Source organism: Lissotriton vulgaris, chromosome 12 (assembly GCF_964263255.1).
Source record: "Lissotriton vulgaris chromosome 12, aLisVul1.2, whole genome shotgun sequence".
Classification (NCBI taxonomy): domain Eukaryota; kingdom Metazoa; phylum Chordata; class Amphibia; order Caudata; family Salamandridae; genus Lissotriton; species Lissotriton vulgaris.
In genome coordinates this window covers 95687429-95707632 of record NC_141700.1, presented here as the reverse complement: position 1 = coordinate 95707632, position 20204 = coordinate 95687429, and the positions used below count along the sequence as shown (strand labels likewise).

Genomic DNA, 20204 nt, shown 5'->3' with positions numbered 1-20204 from the left:
AAATAGAGCTTCGGATGGGGGCATCCTTTAGAAGGGTTTCTAGCACCGGGAAGGGGCGTGAGATAGAGCCTCGAATCGAGATGCGACATGACTGGGGGGTAAGACCTGGGCCATGGGTGAGGGGAATAATACTTAAAAGAAATCTCAGCCTGTGGAGGAGAAAAACTGTAAGAGTTGGGAGGGTAGAGGAAAGGGCGCATGGCAGAGCTTGTCACTTGAGGCCGTGGTATATGGTTCCAGAAAATCGGGGTTCACCGTAGAGATTTTTGCTTTCGGCAGAAAGGGTAAGACACGCCAGGCCTGGGGTGGCCAGAAACCCTTTCTGATGTTTCATAGTTCTAGAGGGAAAGGTGCTCTGGGAGGAGCAGGGAGTGCACGGACGCAGCCCCTGGTGGCTTGGTTCCCTCGCTGGCTCTGCTGGGGGAATGGGATATGTGCAGATGTGGGTATGAAAAGGTGGCATTGTCCACGCGGCCACGGAATATACGTGCAGTGGGATTTATTGAGCTGTGTTGTGACATCTCGGGTGTTACATAGTTGTGGAGGGGGGCGGATTGTGGTTCGGGGGAGGGTGCTGCCGAGTTCCTAGACTCGGGCTTGTGCTTTCTATTAGAAACTGCAGCTTTCCAAGGGTTCCAGGTCCGTATGCTGGTGTTTTTAGCAGTGCTCGTCATACAGGGGAAAGTGCCAATTCTGAAGCCCCACACACACTCATGCCCGATGTGCCTACCTTCACTTCCAGCAGTTACCCGAGTGGGGAAGCTTGTTTTCCATGAGCAGCGCAGACTTCCAGCGCTCGCCGTGGCTCCTCTTCTCGCGCTGGGCGGCGGCGGGGGGGGGGGGGGGGGGGGGGGGGGGGCGGGCACTTCCGGCCGGCCGCGCTGGGATTGGCCGGCCGGCTGAAGAAACCCCCGGGCGGGACGGGATACCAATATATGTTTGTGAGGACAGGGGGGGGCGGGAGAGGACGAGGGGGGCGGGCGGGAGTTCCTAGACTCCATTCCAAACGCTGTAAGGAAAAGCGTACAGTGGAGCATGGTGTATGCCTAGCAAAAAAGAAATACAACATTATATGTAGGCAGCTAAAAATATATGGGTGGAAATGCATGAACACATCTGAAACAAGGGTAATTAGCACGCAAAGTAAGACCGAGAATGGTGGATCCCGGCAGATAAGTGTACATTGAGTGAATATAAATTAAAACGGACGGCGGGAGGGGGCGGGAGAGGACACAGGGGGCGTGAGGGGGGAGGGGGGCGGGAGAGAACACGAACGGCGGGAGGCGGCAGATAAGTGTACATTGAGTGAATATAAATTAAAACGGACGGCGGGAGAGGACACAGGGGGCGTGAGGGGGGAGGGGGGCGGGAGAGAACACGAACGGCGGGAGGCGGCAGATAAGTGTACATTGAGTGAATATAAATTAAAACGGACGGCGGGAGGGGGCGGGAGAGGACACAGGGGGCGTGAGGGGGGAGGGGGGCGGGAGAGAACACGAACGGCGGGAGGCGGCAGATAAGTGTACATTGAGTGAATATAAATTAAAACGGACGGCGGGAGAGGACACAGGGGGCGTGAGGGGGGAGGGGGGCGGGAGAGAACACGAACGGCGGGAGGCGGCAGATAAGTGTACATTGAGTGAATATAAATTAAAACGGACGGCGGGAGGGGGCGGGAGAGGACACAGGGGGCGTGAGGGGGGAGGGGGGCGGGAGAGAACACGAACGGCGGGAGGCGGCAGAAAAGTGTACATTGAGTGAATATAAATTAAAACGGACGGCGGGAGGGGGCGGGAGAGGACACAGGGGGCGTGAGGGGGGAGGGGGGCGGGAGAGAACACGAACGGCGGGAGGGAGGCGGGAAACGTGCCGGGGGAAAAGCATGCCCAGGACAGCAGCAAGCACGGCCCGGCCGGACCAGACACGGGGGCGTTCCCGGCGTCCCGTGACGTCGGCAAAAGCCAAAGAATGTCGGGAACGCCCCCGTGTCTGGTCCGGCATTGACGGACAGGCCCCTCGTCCAATGGCTAGGCTCCGTTTATGGAGCTAGCCAATCGGACGGGGGGGCGTCTTCCATAGTGCTTACTATACTCATTAGATTTCTCTGGAGGCGGAGCCTAATCGGCTCCGCTCACCAGCGAAACCTAAAAAGGGGGTTTTCTCATGTCCACATTCAGTGCATCGACAGGGGAAGTGGTGCACGCTCGTGGGAGCTCAGAGGATGCTTTTGGTTTTGTGGTTGGCGAGAGGTAGAGCACAGAGTTTGCTCTTCGCAGCTGGGAGTAGCTCTGGTACGGGGGTGTCTATTGTTGGTGGTTGCATCTTGGTGACCCAGCACAGCACTGCTGGGAATCGGGCCGGCATAGGCAGGGGTGTTGAAGTCACCGCCAGCCCGCCAGCTTTGTTTGGGCCCCAGCAATGTTCGAACACGCCAGTGAATGCAGGCGTTCCGTGGAAATGGACGCAGATGAAGTCTGTCTTGTCCCAGGTTGGTTGGGTTGGGGGTTCTCCCGTTACGGGCACCACCTCTTGGGCATCATCTCTGTCTGGGTGGGGTGGCAGCATTGAGGGTGTCGTTACTGTCAGTACTTCACGGTAAAAGAAAATAACCAAAGGAGATACATGCTGCCGACTTTATTGCATTTTTGGCTGCTACGTGAATGCCTTTAAGGCAGATAGGTGATGAAGCACTAACACCAGGGACAAGTCGAGTATATAAAATCATGGTTCGTTCTATTTCGCCTATAAGATGTGCATTCTCGTGTGGGGGTTGCGACCTCGGTTCAGGCACAAGCAAAGTCTGGGACTCCTTTTCCCGCCACTCCTGTCGACTAATGCGGGCTATTGATACATAAGGACTGTCTCGTATTGTGCGCTTGCGGTATTCGCGCTGAGGGTTGCCTTTGCTTGCATGGGGTGTCTTCTCAGGGATCGTCTGTTCCAGGGCTATGTCTCAAGACTGGGGCTGTCCCTTCGCATCGCTAATGACCTGTACTTCCTTGGTGTCTGTTTGGAGGTATACTGGGCTTGGAGGGAACCTTTGGTGGCTACAATTTCCCTTTCCACTATCCCTTTCAGAAATGGTGATCATGCCTTTTACAGTGCAATGTCTCTTCCTCCATCTGGAGTAACATACCCACCCTTATGCAATGAGGTAAAACATGTAACTGGGAAGGGGGCACGATCGCTTTCTTCCCTTTGGTACAGGGATGTTCCTGAGCTTGGACAACTAAGGGGTGGCCCCTTATAGCGTGTGGTTTTACTATATTCTAGACAAAAAGGGAGTTTTGCGGCTACTAGCCAGTTACTGGACACAAGTCCACGGTGCATGTTAGGGGATGGCCCGACCCAAAATGTTTTGGGGGGGGGGGGCGGATGCCCACCCATCCCAGGATGTGAGGATCGGACCAGGGTTGTAAATAAACCAGGGACCCTAGTGTAGTCTTCCCGATTCATCCCCTTATAGGGGTATGGAGGGTCATAATCTATATAGACATAGAAATCAATACTTTAACCGGGCTGTGCCTATGCAGACCGAATACGGCTTGGTTACTTCCACTTAGGGCCAGATGTAGGTATCCAAATACGTCGGTAACGGCCGAAAATACCGATTTTCGGCCGTTACCGACCAGTATTGGGATACTGAGATGTAGGGCCACCTAAAATACAGATTCGGTAATTTTACAGAATCGGTAATTTTACCGATTCTGTAAAAGTATCGAATTGGTAAAATTACCGAATCTGTATTTTTAGATGTAGGTAGCACTGTAATCAGTGCTACAGGGCTTTAAGAATTCGTTATTTACCACCATCTAGAAGTTGGTGGTAAATAATGAAAAACCTTGAAAAAGCATTTTTTTTGCTATTTAAACGCTGCCATGTTGCAGACATACATGCCCTTAGGGCAAGTATGTCTGCAACATGTGCACCCATACACGATTGGGGGGTGCAACAGGGTGTCAAAGTGACACCCTGCCACCCTTCAATGTTTCCCCCAATTACCGAATCGGTATTTACCAATTCGGTAATTGACATTCATCCCTATGGGCCTCCAGGCCCATAGGAATGAATGGCAATTACCGAATCGGTAAATACCGATTCGGTAATTACAGATTCTTACCGATTCGGTAGTTTCAAAAGAGAAATTACATACATCCCATTTACCTACTCCTAAATACTGAATCGGTATGATTCGGTATTTAAGAGTAGGTAAATCGAGATTACCTACATCTGGCTCTAAATCCCTAGAATCAACAACGGTTTCTTAGAAGGAACCTGCCTGCAGCAGATGGGGACTGCCCCTGGCCGGTGGGCTAATTTCCTAGGAATCAGGGAATTGTCAAGGAAAGGAGTCCTTGTACGACGTTATTAAGTCAATTGTACTTCAGACTCGGGCCCCCCCCCTTCAGAGTATGCCTATGCCCAGATTTATCCGGACAAGTTAGCCAGGTCTGGTGGCTTAGTGGATTAAGGCACCCACTATATGGGGCCTGTGTTTGAGCTCTTGGTCACAGGTTCAAATCCTGGCGGGCCCACTCAGCCTTTCATCTTTCTGATGTCAATAAAATGTGCATCATTGAGTGGGGTAACAATAAACATCTGTTATTTAGCGCCAAGAGGCCCTTCTGGAAGAACAATGAGCTATACAAGTACACCTTATGTTGTTAAGAACTAGGAAATGCTAACAGTGCACATCTCACAGGCAACTCACTTGCGAGCCCACTCTGAGGGAGTTCTCAAGATTGTGCCCCTGGTGAGTGAGTAAGGGGAGGTCAGGTTGGGCTACTGGATCCTAGGGTTGTGTGTGAGAGCAACAGTCGCCCACGGCGCCCCCCTTAAGGGAGTCTGGGGGTGCTTTGGTTACCCTCAAATGGATGTGTGTCAGCTGAGCAGTGCTCCGACAATTCAAAGGTGGTCAGAAGCCCAAGTGAGTGTGGTGAAGTCCTTCTTTGCACTCTCTGGAAGTCTATCGGCCGAAGAGGGGAAGTAGAGGATGCAGAGCTGTGTGGAAAACACAAACGGGAATTTTAAATAGTCCATGTTATGCCTTCAGATTCAAAATCAAAACTGACAGTCCTGTCGATTAAAAAGGCGTGACTCAGGTTCAAAATATCAATAATAAACAAATTGCTGTTTCCCCCTTTCAAGCTTCAAATTGGCAAAATCAATTAAATTGAATTCACCCAGGAAGCATGCTCAAGATTGATTTTATGGTTTCTAGACCTGCAAGACTAATTCTATCTGTAACATCTGTACAATATTTCCCAGACCTACATCCCTTCTTTCCAAAACATAGAAGGATTGGGAAGAAGAAGGCGTATTCCAGTAGCGCTAGTGGAGTAATGTTTGACCATTCTGTTGGCATGGTACTTATTTGATATGTTTTAAGCAAATTATGGCTTGGAAATCATATAATGCTGTTACAGTACTACTCGATAACACTGTTTGTATATACAGTGAACTTGAGAACCAGTATTACGAGTGAACTTGAGAACCAGTATTAAGAGTGTAGCGGTGAATTGCTTATGCTAGGGTTACACCTTCATATCAAGCCCGGGTGGCTGGTAAACGATACTTGCATTTTGGTCATGACTGTGCCTGACTTTTCCATTTCTCTCCTGTTCATTAGTGTGCCCTGTCAAGGCGGAAGGGGTACTGGAGAGCTTGGTGGCAAAGAGGCACGGCTAACTGAGTTTGCCTGTCCGGAGAGGGTCCTTTCCTGGGCAGAAATGGCATTGTCAGACATGATACCGCAGCCAGGAGCCTGGAATGTCGCAGCAAAGCAGCTCAAGGGGGAACGGGGCCAAGTCGCGCTCAGCGAAAGGCCACTTGCGTCACATCCGGCACCAAGTGATTTCTGGTGAGGTGAGGTATCACAAAGATGGACCCGGAGCGGGGCCAAGAGCCTGGAAGGTCTCAGTGAAGCGGCTCAGGGGGAAATGGGCAGAGTCGTGCTCAGCGAAGGGCCGCTTGTGGCACATTCCACACAGAATGGTCTCCAGTGAGGTCATGTATCACAAAGAGTGCAGTTAGCATGCATTTGTACGTATACCTGGATTAGGGAATGGGGGTCTTTCATTCAGAGCGCTGGTGGGGAAGGTGACGGACCTTTGGGCCCTAGTCACCTTTGTGGCGGTAGAAAGACCTTGGAACAGTAAAATTGACCGACGGAATGGACGGGAGTCCACCTTGCGTACTCCCTAGGCCAGCACTGAGAGGGGAGACGGTAAGCTCTTCGCTGTAAAATATGGCCCCGGCTGGGGAGGCTAGGGCGACAGGTTACGAGCCTCCTGGGTCCCTGGGCAGCCTGGTGGTCTGTGGGCGGGCCCCTGGGTAGGACGGACAAGGATCAGAGGTTTGGGGCCCACTTCTCTTGGGCGCAGGTGGGTTGCACCTTGCGTGGATGCTCGGCAGGGAGGATGAGAGCTGGAAGGTCCCTTAGTGCTGGAGGATCAGAATCTTGCTGAAGAAGAATATGAAAGTCAATAATAAAACTGTGTTGATAACTGTAAATAAGGAATTTGAAATGCCTTGTCATGTTTATGAAATGTCAAATATTGGACGTTTTACACCCACGCAAATCTCTGTCGATGATTTAATGTGGGTTTCAGGTTATCAAGAGGGAGAGGGGAGCATGCTGGGGGATCCAGGTCCTATTATTTTGGCCATTGCATCACTATAATCTAGTGTAAACGCAGAGGTCAGTCCTTCACAATGTGAACAATGTGAGGCCCAGGACCGGTCATGTAACCTGGAGGGGTGCATCAAGCCTGCTCCCATAGTGGATTGAGGACTACTGTCCCAAACCTTGCTTTAGCACATAAGGCGGTGGCGATAGCATACCGGGTTTTGATATCTTATAGTTGCCCAGACCTTTTTATCTGCGTAGGTGAGAGTGTCCTACTAACGCCAAAGTTTCACAGGTCTGTAATGACGCCTAGGTGCAGAACCTTCACACTTCATTATGACCATGTTGTGGGTGCTCCAGTTTTGAGACAGCTTCAGTGCTACCAAGTGTTAAAAGCATCACTCTACATAAAGGAAGAGCATGGAGAGCAGCCTGAGACACTTGAAAGAGAACCACCTCAAAGCAGTTCCACCAGTTTAAGGAAGGCACTCATTTTCCTTCAATTGACTATTACATTGCCTGCAATACAATCTTAAATATTTAATAATTAATCACCCATTATTGAGCAAGTTGTTAATCGTACTCAGGGTGCCTTACTACCTGTCCTATCTAATAAGGATTTTAACGTTACAAAACTCGCTTGCAGCGTTTTTGCTTCAAAGTCTTACGTATTGACTTTGAAGTAAAAGAATGAAAGCCTGCCACCTTCGTACTCTTATCTAAACAAGACTGACTAAAGACCAACAACGTTCAGTCTCCTAATCTTATAATTGGGAAATTAAAATGCTGTAATACTGTATATTTTTTAAATAATGTAGCATCCACTCAATTATACTGGTACCAACCAGAAAAGAGGGGGGTTGAAATCGATTTAAAAATGGATTATGCAGTAAATGTGTTCTGATGAGTCTAGCCAGTGGACCTGTAGTACTTTAATTTGAACTGCCAATAGCAACAATATATTCTGCATATAGCATACAGTCAATTTTTGGAGTAAACACCAAGTTATTGTACAATAATTCCACATGGCAAAACTTAAAACACAACCATGACTGATTTAATCGAAGAGCAAACGTCACACAGAAATGGCAGTTTACTAAAAGGAAAACAATCCTGCACATCCCTTGGAAGCGGCAGCAGATAAAGGCTACCAGTTTGTATTCTGTGAGTTGAGTGCACAACCCTGCTCTCAGTTATGTGGCTGGCTCTCGAGAGAAGGCTGCATTGCTTCTGTGGTCTCCGGATACCTGCCCCCCCCGTCCCCATGCGGCGAGGTGTAGTATTCGCTTACTAAGGGCGCAATGTCCTTCCCTCAGCAAAGCACTCTCCAGGTGGATGCTGCTCTGCAGCAGAAAAAAGAAGCAGTACTGGATGAATTGATTTGTCATATAAAAAATGATTACATACACAGCGTCTAGAAACCTCCATATTTGTGTAATGGAGCACACAAATTGATGCTAATCTCCACAAATTTGAAGAGGATAACAAGGAACCAATTATTTAAAAAGATCCATAGACAGTTTACAAACGTTTTCATTAACATTAATGCTGACAAATGTACATACAAATGGGTCATGCCAACATGCTCAGTCAAACCCTCACATGCCTCCCTTTACCTCATCATCGTTCTCCACTTTGGGGTTGCTTGCGGTTCGCTTCAGGCTGCTGTTCAGGCTGATGCTGACCGTTGCATCGGATTTGGAGCGCTGATGAGTTCGTTTGGAAGGGGACAGCCCCATGTCAGGGGCTGGACTGAGCGTGGGCAGCTCCCTCCTCTTGTGCGCTGGCTTCAGCTCATCAGAGAGGATGAGTTTGCGCAGCTTGGTCCCACGGGAGTGGCGCTGGGTAGAGATGTGCATGTCCGAGGAGTAGGCGCCAAGAAGCCAGGCGCACTGCAGCGAGAAGTTGATACTCTGCCGACAGCGGTGTACGATGTATGGCTTAATGGCGTCCCCAACGTCTTCGTCCATGTGGATGTACATGTTCAGCAGCTGCGGCAAGTAAAAGTCCACATCCTCATTACGGAAATAAAAAAGTCGATTTCCAATGTAAGCCTGCACCCCAGGCTCCTTGGAATTGTACAAGTAGGATATGGCCATGGAGATGTCAAAGAGTTTAGACTCAAAGAGCCTCAGCAGCCAGGACTGCTTGGCCGAATTGTTCTTTTGTCGCCTCCTGGCATTTTTGACAGTATTAATGTCAATTGGGGACTCGTCCTCCTCTCTGATTTTTGTGGGGGTCCCCACGGTAGTTTCGAGGTTTCGATGCCCATTTCGCCCGTTCACATCTCCGTTCACCAGCCCAGTCTCACCATGATGATCGCTGTCCTCTTCCATTGATTCGCACCCATCGATCTGATCCAGGCTCTCCACAGAAGCGCCATGCAGCAATTTTACCTTCTCCAGCACTTCTTCGCAGGCCTTTTTTGCCACCTCAGGGTCGATCACTAGAGGGAGTTCACCCATGCCTTCTGAGATGACATCAAGAGGTACCCCTCCATTGACTGGTGAGCCCGGTGTCGGCACCCGTTCCAAGGGTTTCTCTGAGACTGGTTCCACCATGATGTCTCCCATTTCTGTTGCAAGGCTACTCAATTCAAAGCTATGAGAAAGACATAGAAGATAGGTTTAACATTTACGGGCACAAATACTTTCAAACTTTGTATATGACACAATATTCATCAGGTTAGCAAGATATAACTGTGTTCAGTAGCTGCAGCGTTTAGAAGAAAGTTCACACAGGGGAACATGTTTTATTAAATGTTGCTAACTTAGTACTTGCACTCAAACCACCTTTTAAGTCACAAGTTACGAAAACTGAAATACAATGCATTGCTTAAATTGTGCAGATAGTAGACGTTGACTAGTATATATATTTTTTAAGTTACTTTAATTGGATTTCCGTGCTTCTTTCTTTCACTGACAATGCCGTTTTTAAGGTTGAAGCAGTAGAACCAACATTGAAACTTGCTAGTAAGCATTGAAGTTCTCCTACAGAAGTTGCAGCGTCTTTCAGAACTGAAAAGTTGAAACATACTTTATCAAAAGGATGTATATAATGTGTCTGATACAATTCGTTCTGCTGTAATTCGCCCCCCAGGCGAAGAGGGGGCTTGTGTCTTAACACTACTAACCGAATTGCTGTAGTACTATGGGACCTCTTTTAGAACGGTTCTTGCATTATACACACATAGAAAGTTAGGTCCTAAACTAGACACGAGTATCTCCGTTTCATGGAACCTTGCCTACATGAAAAATACATGCCCCACAACCAGATCAGGACTTTATATATATTTTAGAACTACATACAAAGGTTTAAAAAGCCCAAGAAATACATCCAAGGGCTTTCACCTTATAGGGAAAAAATATATATCTGCGCCACAATACTCTCCCGGGTTCGTTGCCCGCTTCACAAGTGCACTAAACATAACTAGCAGGTTCCAGAATCTAGATTTAACCCAGGCCAGGAATAATTAAAATAAATATTTCTTGAAGAAACGCTGAGAAGCGAGAGAAAAGATAGACAGTGCAGCACTCTCACTTGTAAATAGGCACATTTATCTGGAGGCCTCAGCCTCCAGTAGGCCGAAGAGCAGGAATACAGGAAGTGGGGTGCTTACATACGTGTATCAGAATGAAGGAAGGACACCTAGAAACTCATGCAGAAGACAGGAACAAGGTATGTGAACACACACAGTGCAGAAGGAATAGAACCTCTAGAAAGGGAGACAGGGAAGCTATGGTTCCGCCATTTAACCTGGCACCCAGACGTGAGGAGGAAGAAATAGTCGCTATTGGAAAGCCTCAGAAAAGGAAATGTAGGTATGTAGCATAGAGGAGAAGGCAAACAATTGACCTACACATAGATATTGATAGAAGGAAGGACCGGAAGTCAAAACCGACTTAAGGAAGGGCGCAAGTCACTGGGCATGTAACGGATGTAGACATCCGGAAAAAAGAATGGAACTCAAAGGACTAATACAGAAGTAGAGACTAAACGAATGGAACAAGCACACTGCTGTAGTCGGGAAGTTACAGAGTAGCATGGAAAGAAGAACTGTACTAAAGACAGAAACGAAGGGAGAAAAAAAAGAAAACTGGTAGAGAGACAGCAAGGGGCGGGAGATGTTACTCATATACTGACATCGCAGCATATGGAATAAAAAAACTTATGGAACTAAAAACTTATGTTGAAGGACCTGTATTAACAAAGCAGAGCAGAACCATGGATACACGCACATGGAATAATTGAAGATTAAAACAAGCCTCTCCAAGTACACACATGAACATCGCATCAAAAAACATGATACCACATTCGGCTCTTGTTTGTTTTCTTAATCCATAAAAGCATCTCCAGATCACATATTCCAACACTTCCCACAGGCACCATAGAGCCACAGGTTCATGGCCACCCCCCCATTTTCTCATCCAATGATTGTTCTATACTCAGAAGGTATAAAAACTATTTTCCAATTGAAGACAGACAAGTTAGACCTCTTGGATCTGGAAAATGCGAGTTGATATTGCCAATCCTATGGAAGAGGGGCAGGAATGCAGCAACAAGTATGAGAAGCGGAAGTGGCTTTAGGCTGACAGACCTGCTCAAGCGTTGAACTAAGCGGTTTGTAAAGAAACCTTAAATCACAGTTTGGGCCTCGGGCTTTAAGGCATGTTGCAGCACACATCTGCACAATAACAAGTCAAGTAAGTGATTCCTGCCTATTGAAAGTGCACCCTACCAGACCTTCAGTAATCAGGCATAAGATTCTTTCAAAAAGCTGTTCTATCCAGATGGGACATTCTTTGCTACTTCAAATCATTATGAATGTAATTGCATTTATATAGCGTTTACTACCCCTGATGAGATGCCGAAGCACTTTCTCGGTGACTAGCACGCTACTCCGGACCCAAAAAGGATTAGCAGTGAATTAGTATAGGGAGATATTAAATTAATTTGGCGGTGGACATGTTAGTTTGTTATAGTGGAGGGATAGGAGAGGGAAGGATTTGCATTTATATAGCGCTTGCTACCCCTGAGGAGGTGTCAAAGTGCTTTTCGGCGTGTGGCCCGCTACTCTGGAACAGCACTTTACCTAGCCCAGAAAGGCTAACTCAGCCTTTCATCTTCCAAAGACTGAAAAAACAGGTACCACTTAACTGCGGGTCACGGACCCCCAACAGGGGTTACACCTTTTTTCCTAATTAAAATGATCTGCCATGCCCTATATTGGGGAAAAATCTCACTTTCTTTTACCATTTTATGCCCTGCCTATAAATTCTAACTCGTAACAATATTCGAAAAAGATGCTAGACATGCATTATTAATACATTAAAATGTGTGGTTAATTTTTTACATTTTACTTCTATATTTAGGCTTATTTTTGTGGAATATTTAATAAAAATGAAACAAAAATATTTTATCGGCCAGTAATAAACTACGTCATAAAGCGCTAAGAGGCAATTATTTTTGGGCATTTAAATAGGCAGAATAACTTTTTTTATCCGATTCTGTAATGAAAATATGTATTTAAATTAATATGTTCTGCACCACAGGACTGCATATTCTGTAGGTGGATATAAATAGATTAAGAAAACGGTTGTGTTGCGTTAAAAAAGTGCACAGTGCGTTAGAGAGAGAGAAAATAAAAGTGTGCCCCGTGTGCGAAGTCATAATCCGGGTGGGGCTCCACGCCCTTCTTCAGCTAACATTCTTGGCCTCTGAATTCTTTCCAGCTGCTTCCACTCACAGGCCAGGCAGGGCACACGCATTGCTCACTCGGTACACATTTCGAAACACTAGACCAGTTCCCCAAAGCACCTTCAAATGAGTGAGTCTCTTTAACAATGACATGCAATGACCTATTCCAACCAGGGTCACTGCTCACTACAGAGTAATTTAAACATTCTTTGTAAGGGTTTATTTAAACACGGAAATGATGTCTTTGAGAATAGCTGTGGGTTTGTATCTCTGAGTTGTAACAGTTGCCATAGATACTAGGAATAAACAAGTCTACTTAAGAAGTCTTCACAGAAATATGTGGCTTGCCTTCTGAGAAAGATGGGCGCTATTTTATTTCCTATGTATGTGTGTGTTAAGCTATGCTCTAGTAACTCATGTTACTGTGTAACACAGTTTTTTTCCTCTCTGTGTTATACTAGGCTCCTGGAACTGACGTAATTTTGTAACTGGCTAATCCTCATGTAAAGCGCTCGTATACCTCCCGGTCTAGCTAGCGCTATATAAAACTCTGCAAATAAATAAATGTGCATCACTTGCAGATCCAAAGTCCTGAATAACACCCTTCTCCGTCTGTAAAAATACAACTCTTAAAAGCAAAGAGACAGGAATACATAAAAATAAATAGTGCTAGAATAATAGGAAGATCTAAGAATGGTACTACCCATGACAGACACTGCCCGTCCCTCGAGTGTGAACAGTAGGCACCTGCCATTTTGTGAGGAGCAAGGGATCACAACAGATGCCATTTACGACAGCCAACTAGAATATGGTACTGCAGTACTAGAACCTAGGACCTAAGCCATATCATACACCCTTGGAAGAGAACTAGTAGTTAATGGACATGAAACCGACCTATTCTTAGTTCTGAGACCTGCACGGCGAAGGAGTAAAGGTATATGGGAAGCTGACAGTACCACTCTTCACAACACAGCCACAAGCTTGAACCTGGTGGACTGAAAGCCGAATACAGGAGCAGCCATCACCTGAGAACTGTTTGCTAGTAGCGATGCCATTTGGCATACAGAACTATGGGCGCTCTTATGTACAGCTGTCCAGTGCATGAGGCTGACTCACTGCGGTAACAGATGGGGCAAAAATCATAGCCAGGGCTAAAACAAGCACAGGCACAGCCAATAGGTCTAGGTTTAATGGGATAAAGTATGCAACTTAAGCAAAATATAGGTGGACAAATTCAGGGAACAGAAAACTGTCTATTTGGAGGCTCCCTTGACTTCAGATAAGAGTAGATTTTTTTTTTAATAAGTACAATTATTTAATTCATTACAATAAAACACAGACTGATAATATATACATAAACGCTTTTCCTCCGCTAAAACTCACAGTTGTGAAGCCTCTAAAAAAGCTCAGGAGTGCTTCAGAGCCTGAGCCCCTACATAAGTGACTGCTGTTCCCACCCCGCTTTTCTCCAAACCATTACCCACAAGATGATCCAGTCACTGACAAACCCCTACTTGGCCCACCTCATCCCAAAAGTTCTTAACCCATCTTAAACTCCAGCACAAGGGGCGGTGTGCCAAGACAATTAAGGTGCTTCACAAACTAGTCTAATAAAATTTGAGAAAACAGTACTATGCGTACATATCTGGGGTAAGGTTTAAAACAATCAGCTAAAAACGCACAGAGTGCTTTTAGTGCGGAATTCATCTTAATAGGTTCACCTTAATAGGATTCCCCTGGAATTAAAATCATTACTATTTCGACTAATCACATACTGTCCATGGTTCACGCTTTCCTGGGGCCTTTTGGGACTTCATTACCAAAACCTACAGCTGCAATAAAACTCTTATGACAACAATTCACAAGCCAGTTAAGTATCATTAAGGGCTGTACTCAGTAGCACTTTGCAATATGGGGACTCCTGAAAATCTTTGGTGTCTGTATCTTATTCCTTCTAGTTCTTTACTTTGGTATCAGCGTCATTCAGTTCATTCACGGCCACTAATAATAATTTGGGAAACTGCGCTGACAACTGCGTTGATTCTCCTTTTAAATAGCAAGGAGTCGCCGCATTACATGTACGAAGGTTCAGAATTCTGAAGATCAGGCACAACCAGAATTTCCTGAGCGGTAACAGCTTCTTGCACATGAACACACGTAACTAAGCGATTCTGTCGCAAGGCCACGTGTTTGATTACCACACCTTCTCGTCAGGGGGTGATATCTTTGAAGCACACCACAACCTACTCATCTTACTCACACAGAGGAGTGCGTGACCCACACTTGAACAACAAGGCCACATGGCCCACACATGCAATCAGTGCCTCCACTTAACTTACCATATTGGTAGGCTTTCAAAAGAATTTATCCAAATCACAGCCACATGAATAGCCTCTTCTGCACCTTGGAAAATGATTGAAACAACTTGGCGGCCCAGTTGCCATGGAACTTGCCGAACAGATCCTTTCTATCAAGGTCTGCTGCTATAATTTTTTTCTGCTTTGCCAGCAGCATAGCGTTATGTTTTTTGCAGGCGGCGCACCCTCCATAATTCACCAGCCTCCAATTTGTTCACTGCGGAATCAAAGTACTGGCTCTAAACAGAGTTTACTTGTGTTATCGCTTGCCATGGAACATGCTTAAGTGAACCCACTGATGCGTTTTTTAGTTTTGCATAGTATGAGAGGAGCCTGGGTTTTAATAGCAGGTGGTGCCTTGTCAGATTGAATTCTAACCTGATCTGCAAAAGACTTTAGCACTGTGGAAGCATGAAAAGTTCACGGAAGCATCTACATTGCAACTTGTTCGGCAAGGTATCAAGCTTGTTTTTGAAGGTACTAGCACAACAGGCTAGACATCAATTTGCAGTTGATGACCTTAAGAACCGCCCTAATGTCCCTGCAAAGAAAGTTTTTGTTCAGTTGCTGGAAGGCCCAAGTCAAAGCCTGGGAGCTTTTTAAGGATGTGCGGAGTCGCTGAACCTCTCTCGTCCAGCCGAACCCCTTGTCTTCAATACTGTCCTCTTTTTATTTCTAAGTAAAATAAAAGTTAGGAGACTGGGAGGCTGAATTACAGTCATTCAGTTTCTATGACGTTAAAAGTAATGAAAAACTTTGATGAAATCACCCTTGCCACTTGATCTTCAATTGACAGAGAGAAAAGCAGGACTGTCCTGAAGGTAACTGAGATTTCAATATAGACAGCCTTTTGATTCTAGGAGAAAGAAAAAATCAACAGCCCCAGAAGCACTAATGAGAAGCTGAAGGGGGAATACAACAGTGGCTATGGTAACGAGAAGCACATGGGGGAAAGAAAGAAGAGATGAAGAGAGTAACGGGAGGGGGGCTTTTAAACCATCAAGCACCCAGCAAGACAGAGGTATGTCAGATAGGCGCGTGGTGAAAACAGAGCTGAAAAGCCTAGTACAAGCACAAGGAGAAGGCTAACTTGAGAGCAAAGAGAGAGCGTGAGTGCTTTCTGACACAGCAAAAGGGCAGGAAGTAAACCGGGGGATCATCTTATACCCAGGAACCGGGCAGACTGGATATGCCCGTTGGCCGCAATCTGTGGGATTTGGGTATATAGGATGAGCCAGGTAACATTATCGGAGGGAAACTAGCAGACTTGATACATTCGTGCATGTGTGGCAGCCATTATCTGAACTGAAACGGGCAAATTGTTGTGTCTGATGTCACTTTCTGAATGGAAATGGGCCTATTCACCCGCCCTGGCAGTTATTCTCGTTATGGGCGTCGCATATGAACCCGACAGCCCTCACCTGCATAAAATATGCAGATTAGAGCAGTGAAGAAGTCTTCACAGAAATACAGACTTTAATGTGGCCTGGAGGGGATGTATCTAAGAGTCTCCCTGGCACCCGGGTGTGCTGGCACAACAGGCAGATCTCACAGCCTCCACAATGGGTGACTGGGTCACAGCGTCCGGTGCCGAGCCCCACAGGAGTGCCAGGGTTGCCCACGCTGATGCCCGGCCCTGCCCTTCCCAACCTTCCACGGGTCAGCCAGGCGGCTTTCAGCCACGCTGCCACATTCAACAAACAGCCCTTCTGAACCTCGGCCATCCCGCCTCCGCCCGCGTGAGGACAGCTCTTTATTTGTGTTTCCCTGGCTCCGTGTGTTTTTGTGCTATTTCGGATGGCTCGTTTCCGTGCCGGCCGGGGTTACAGCAGTTCATGCCCGGGCTGGACGGTTCTTCTGCAACCAACGGGCCCGAGCAGAGGACAGAGAAGCCCCGCAGTCACGCGCTGCTTCGGGGAGAAGAGCCAGAGAAATTATAAAGCGATTAAGTAGCAAAGCCTTTTTAGGTTTCGCTGGTGAGCGGAGCCGATTAGGCTCCGCCTCCAGAGAAATCTAATGAGTATAGTAAGCACTATGGAAGACGCCCCCCCGTCCGATTGGCTAGCTCCATAAACGGAGCCTAGCCATTGGACGAGGGGCCTGTCCGTCAATGCCGGACCAGACACGGGGGCGTTCCCGACATTCTTTGGCTTTTGCCGACGTCACGGGACGCCGGGAACGCCCCCGTGTCTGGTCCGGCCGGGCCGTGCTTGCTGCTGTCCTGGGCATGCTTTTCCCCCGGCACGTTTCCCGCCTCCCTCCCGCCGTTCGTGTTCTCTCCCGCCCCCCTCCCCCCTCACGCCCCCTGTGTCCTCTCCCGCCCCCTCCCGCCGTCCGTTTTAATTTATATTCACTCAATGTACACTTTTCTGCCGCCTCCCGCCGTTCGTGTTCTCTCCCGCCCCCCTCCCCCCTCACGCCCCCTGTGTCCTCTCCCGCCCCCTCCCGCCGTCCGTTTTAATTTATATTCACTCAATGTACACTTATCTGCCGCCTCCCGCCGTTCGTGTTCTCTCCCGCCCCCCTCCCCCCTCACGCCCCCTGTGTCCTCTCCCGCCCCCTCCCGCCGTCCGTTTTAATTTATATTCACTCAATGTACACTTATCTGCCGCCTCCCGCCGTTCGTGTTCTCTCCCGCCCCCCTCCCCCCTCACGCCCCCTGTGTCCTCTCCCGCCCCCTCCCGCCGTCCGTTTTAATTTATATTCACTCAATGTACACTTATCTGCCGGGATCCACCATTCTCGGTCTTACTTTGCGTGCTAATTACCCTTGTTTCAGATGTGTTCATGCATTTCCACCCATATATTTTTAGCTGCCTACATATAATGTTGTATTTCTTTTTTGCTAGGCATACACCATGCTCCACTGTACGCTTTTCCTTACAGCGTTTGGAATGGAGTCTAGGAACTCCCGCCCGCCCCCCTCGTCCTCTCCCGCCCCCCCCTGTCCTCACAAACATATATTGGTATCCCGTCCCGCCCGGGGGTTTCTTCAGCCGGCCGGCCAATCCCAGCGCGGCCGGCCGGAAGTGCCCGCCCCCCCCCCCCCCCCCCGCCGCCCAGCGCGAGAAGAGGAGCCACGGCGAGCGCTGGAAGTCTGCGCTGCTCATGGAAAACAAGCTTCCCCACTCGGGTAACTGCTGGAAGTGAAGGTAGGCACATCGGGCATGAGTGTGTGTGGGGCTTCAGAATTGGCACTTTCCCCTGTATGACGAGCACTGCTAAAAACACCAGCATACGGACCTGGAACCCTTGGAAAGCTGCAGTTTCTAATAGAAAGCACAAGCCCGAGTCTAGGAACTCGGCAGCACCCTCCCCCGAACCACAATCCGCCCCCCTCCACAACTATGTAACACCCGAGATGTCACAACACAGCTCAATAAATCCCACTGCACGTATATTCCGTGGCCGCGTGGACAATGCCACCTTTTCATACCCACATCTGCACATATCCCATTCCCCCAGCAGAGCCAGCGAGGGAACCAAGCCAGCAGGGGCTGCGTCCGTGCACTCCCTGCTCCTCCCAGAGCACCTTTCCCTCTAGAACTATGAAACATCAGAAAGGGTTTCTGGCCACCCCAGGCCTGGCGTGTCTTACCCTTTCTGCCGAAAGCAAAAATCTCTACGGTGAACCCCGATTTTCTGGAACCATATACCACGGCCTCAAGTGACAAGCTCTGCCATGCGCCCTTTCCTCTACCCTCCCAACTCTTACAGTTTTTCTCCTCCACAGGCTGAGATTTCTTTTAAGTATTATTCCCCTCACCCATGGCCCAGGTCTTACCCCCCAGTCATGTCGCATCTCGATTCGAGGCTCTATCTCACGCCCCTTCCCGGTGCTAGAAACCCTTCTAAAGGATGCCCCCATCCGAAGCTCTATTTATCCACTGCCCCCAGAGAGATCCCAACTTTGTAACATAGCGCTTTGTTTCTTATTTGGCTAGACTGTGTAACATAGCGCTTTGTTTTCTATTTAATTAGATTGTGTAACATAGCGCTTACTTTTGTATTTAGTTAGACCATGTAACATAGCGCTTTGTTTTGTATTTAGTTGGACTTTGTAACATAGCGCTTTGTTTTGTAGTTAGTTAGACTGTGTAACATAGCGCTTGCAAGGCTGTGCCTCTCACGCTGACCCGTGTGAGTACCTACCGACCCAGGGGGGAGCGTCAGCTCTGCTGTTGGTGACGTCTACTTGCCCCTCTCTCTCACAAGGTACACAGTCTACTCCCCTCTCTCTGCGTCTCTTCTCTCCCTCTCTAGCTCTTCATCTCTCTTATTCTGCCTGTTTCCTGCTCGCTCGCTCTCGTGCTCCCTCTCTTTCGGTCTCTCTTTCACATTGTCTCGCTCCTGCTCTAGATGTGTGTCTCTCTCTTACTCTCACCCCTTTCCATTCTGCTTTTTCTCCTTTCTCTTTAGCTCTTCTTTTTTTCGTTCTCACTTTATCTCCCCTCTCACTTCATTGCTATTTCTCCTTCTTTCTTTTTCTTACTCTCTCCATCCCTTCCTCTCCCTCCCTAACTCTTTTCTTCCCTCCCTTCGTCTCCCCCTCTCTCTCCCTCCCTCCTTCCTCTCTCCCTCCCAGCCTCCCTCCCTGCCTCTCTTTGTCCCTCCTACTCATCATCCCTCCCTCCTTTCCTCTCTCGCTCCCTTTCTTACAGTCAGTGCTATTGTGAAATGTCAGTGCTTCGTGGGGGGTCTAGCTTAAACTGCATTTCTGGTCGGACCCTTTCTTAGCATTCCTTTCTCTTTTTCACGGGTGATTTTAATGTCAGATTCGTTTTCCTTAAACAATTTGTTTTGACTTTGGCTAGAGTGTGTAACATAGCGCTTTGTTGTGTATGTAGTTGAACTTTGTAACATAGCGCTTGGTTTCTTATTTGGCTAGACTGTGTAACATAACGCTTTGTTTTCTATTTAATTAGATTGTGTAACATAGCGCTTACTTTTGTATTTAGTTAGACCATGTAACATAGCGCTTTGTTTTGTATTTAGTTGGACTTTGTAACATAGCGCTTTGTTTTGTAGTTAGTTAGACTGTAACATAGCGCTTGCAAGGCTGTGCCTCTCACGCTGACCCGTGTGAGTACCTACCGACCCAGGGGGGAGCGTCAGCTCTGCTGTTGGTGACGTCTACTTGCCCCTCTCTCTCACAAGGTACACAGTCTACTCCCCTCTCTCTGCGTCTCTTCTCTCCCTCTCTAGCTCTTCATCTCTCTTATTTTGCCTGTTTCCTGCTCGCTCGCTCTCGTGCTCTCTCTTTCGGTCTCTCACATTGTCTCGCTCCTGCTCTACATGTGTGTCTCTCTCTCTCTTACTCTCACCCCTTTCCATTCTGCTTTTTCTCCTTTCTCTTTAGCTCTTGTTCTTTTTTTCGTTCTCACTTTATCTCCCCTCTCACTTCATTGCTATTTCTCCTTCTTTCTTTTTCTTAATCTCTCTCCATCCCTTCCTCTCCCTCCCTAACTCTTTTCTTCCCTCCCTTCGTCTCCCCCTCTCTCCCTCCCTCCTTCCTCTCTCCC

The 20204-nt window shown here is 47.8% G+C and overlaps 1 protein-coding gene across 2 annotated transcripts in view; it reads right to left on the bottom strand.

The window, feature by feature from the left end:
- Nucleotides 1–20204, bottom strand: part of PI4KB (phosphatidylinositol 4-kinase beta) — a 256070-nt gene that overhangs the window by 209493 nt on the left and 26373 nt on the right. For both annotated transcript variants that reach the window (XM_086947346.1, XM_086947347.1), the window contains exon 2: nucleotides 8245–9229. In XM_086947346.1, the coding sequence (XP_086803472.1) occupies nucleotides 8245–9201 (957 nt within the window). In that variant the 5' untranslated portion in view covers nucleotides 9202–9229. The remainder of the gene's footprint in view (nucleotides 1–8244; nucleotides 9230–20204) is intronic.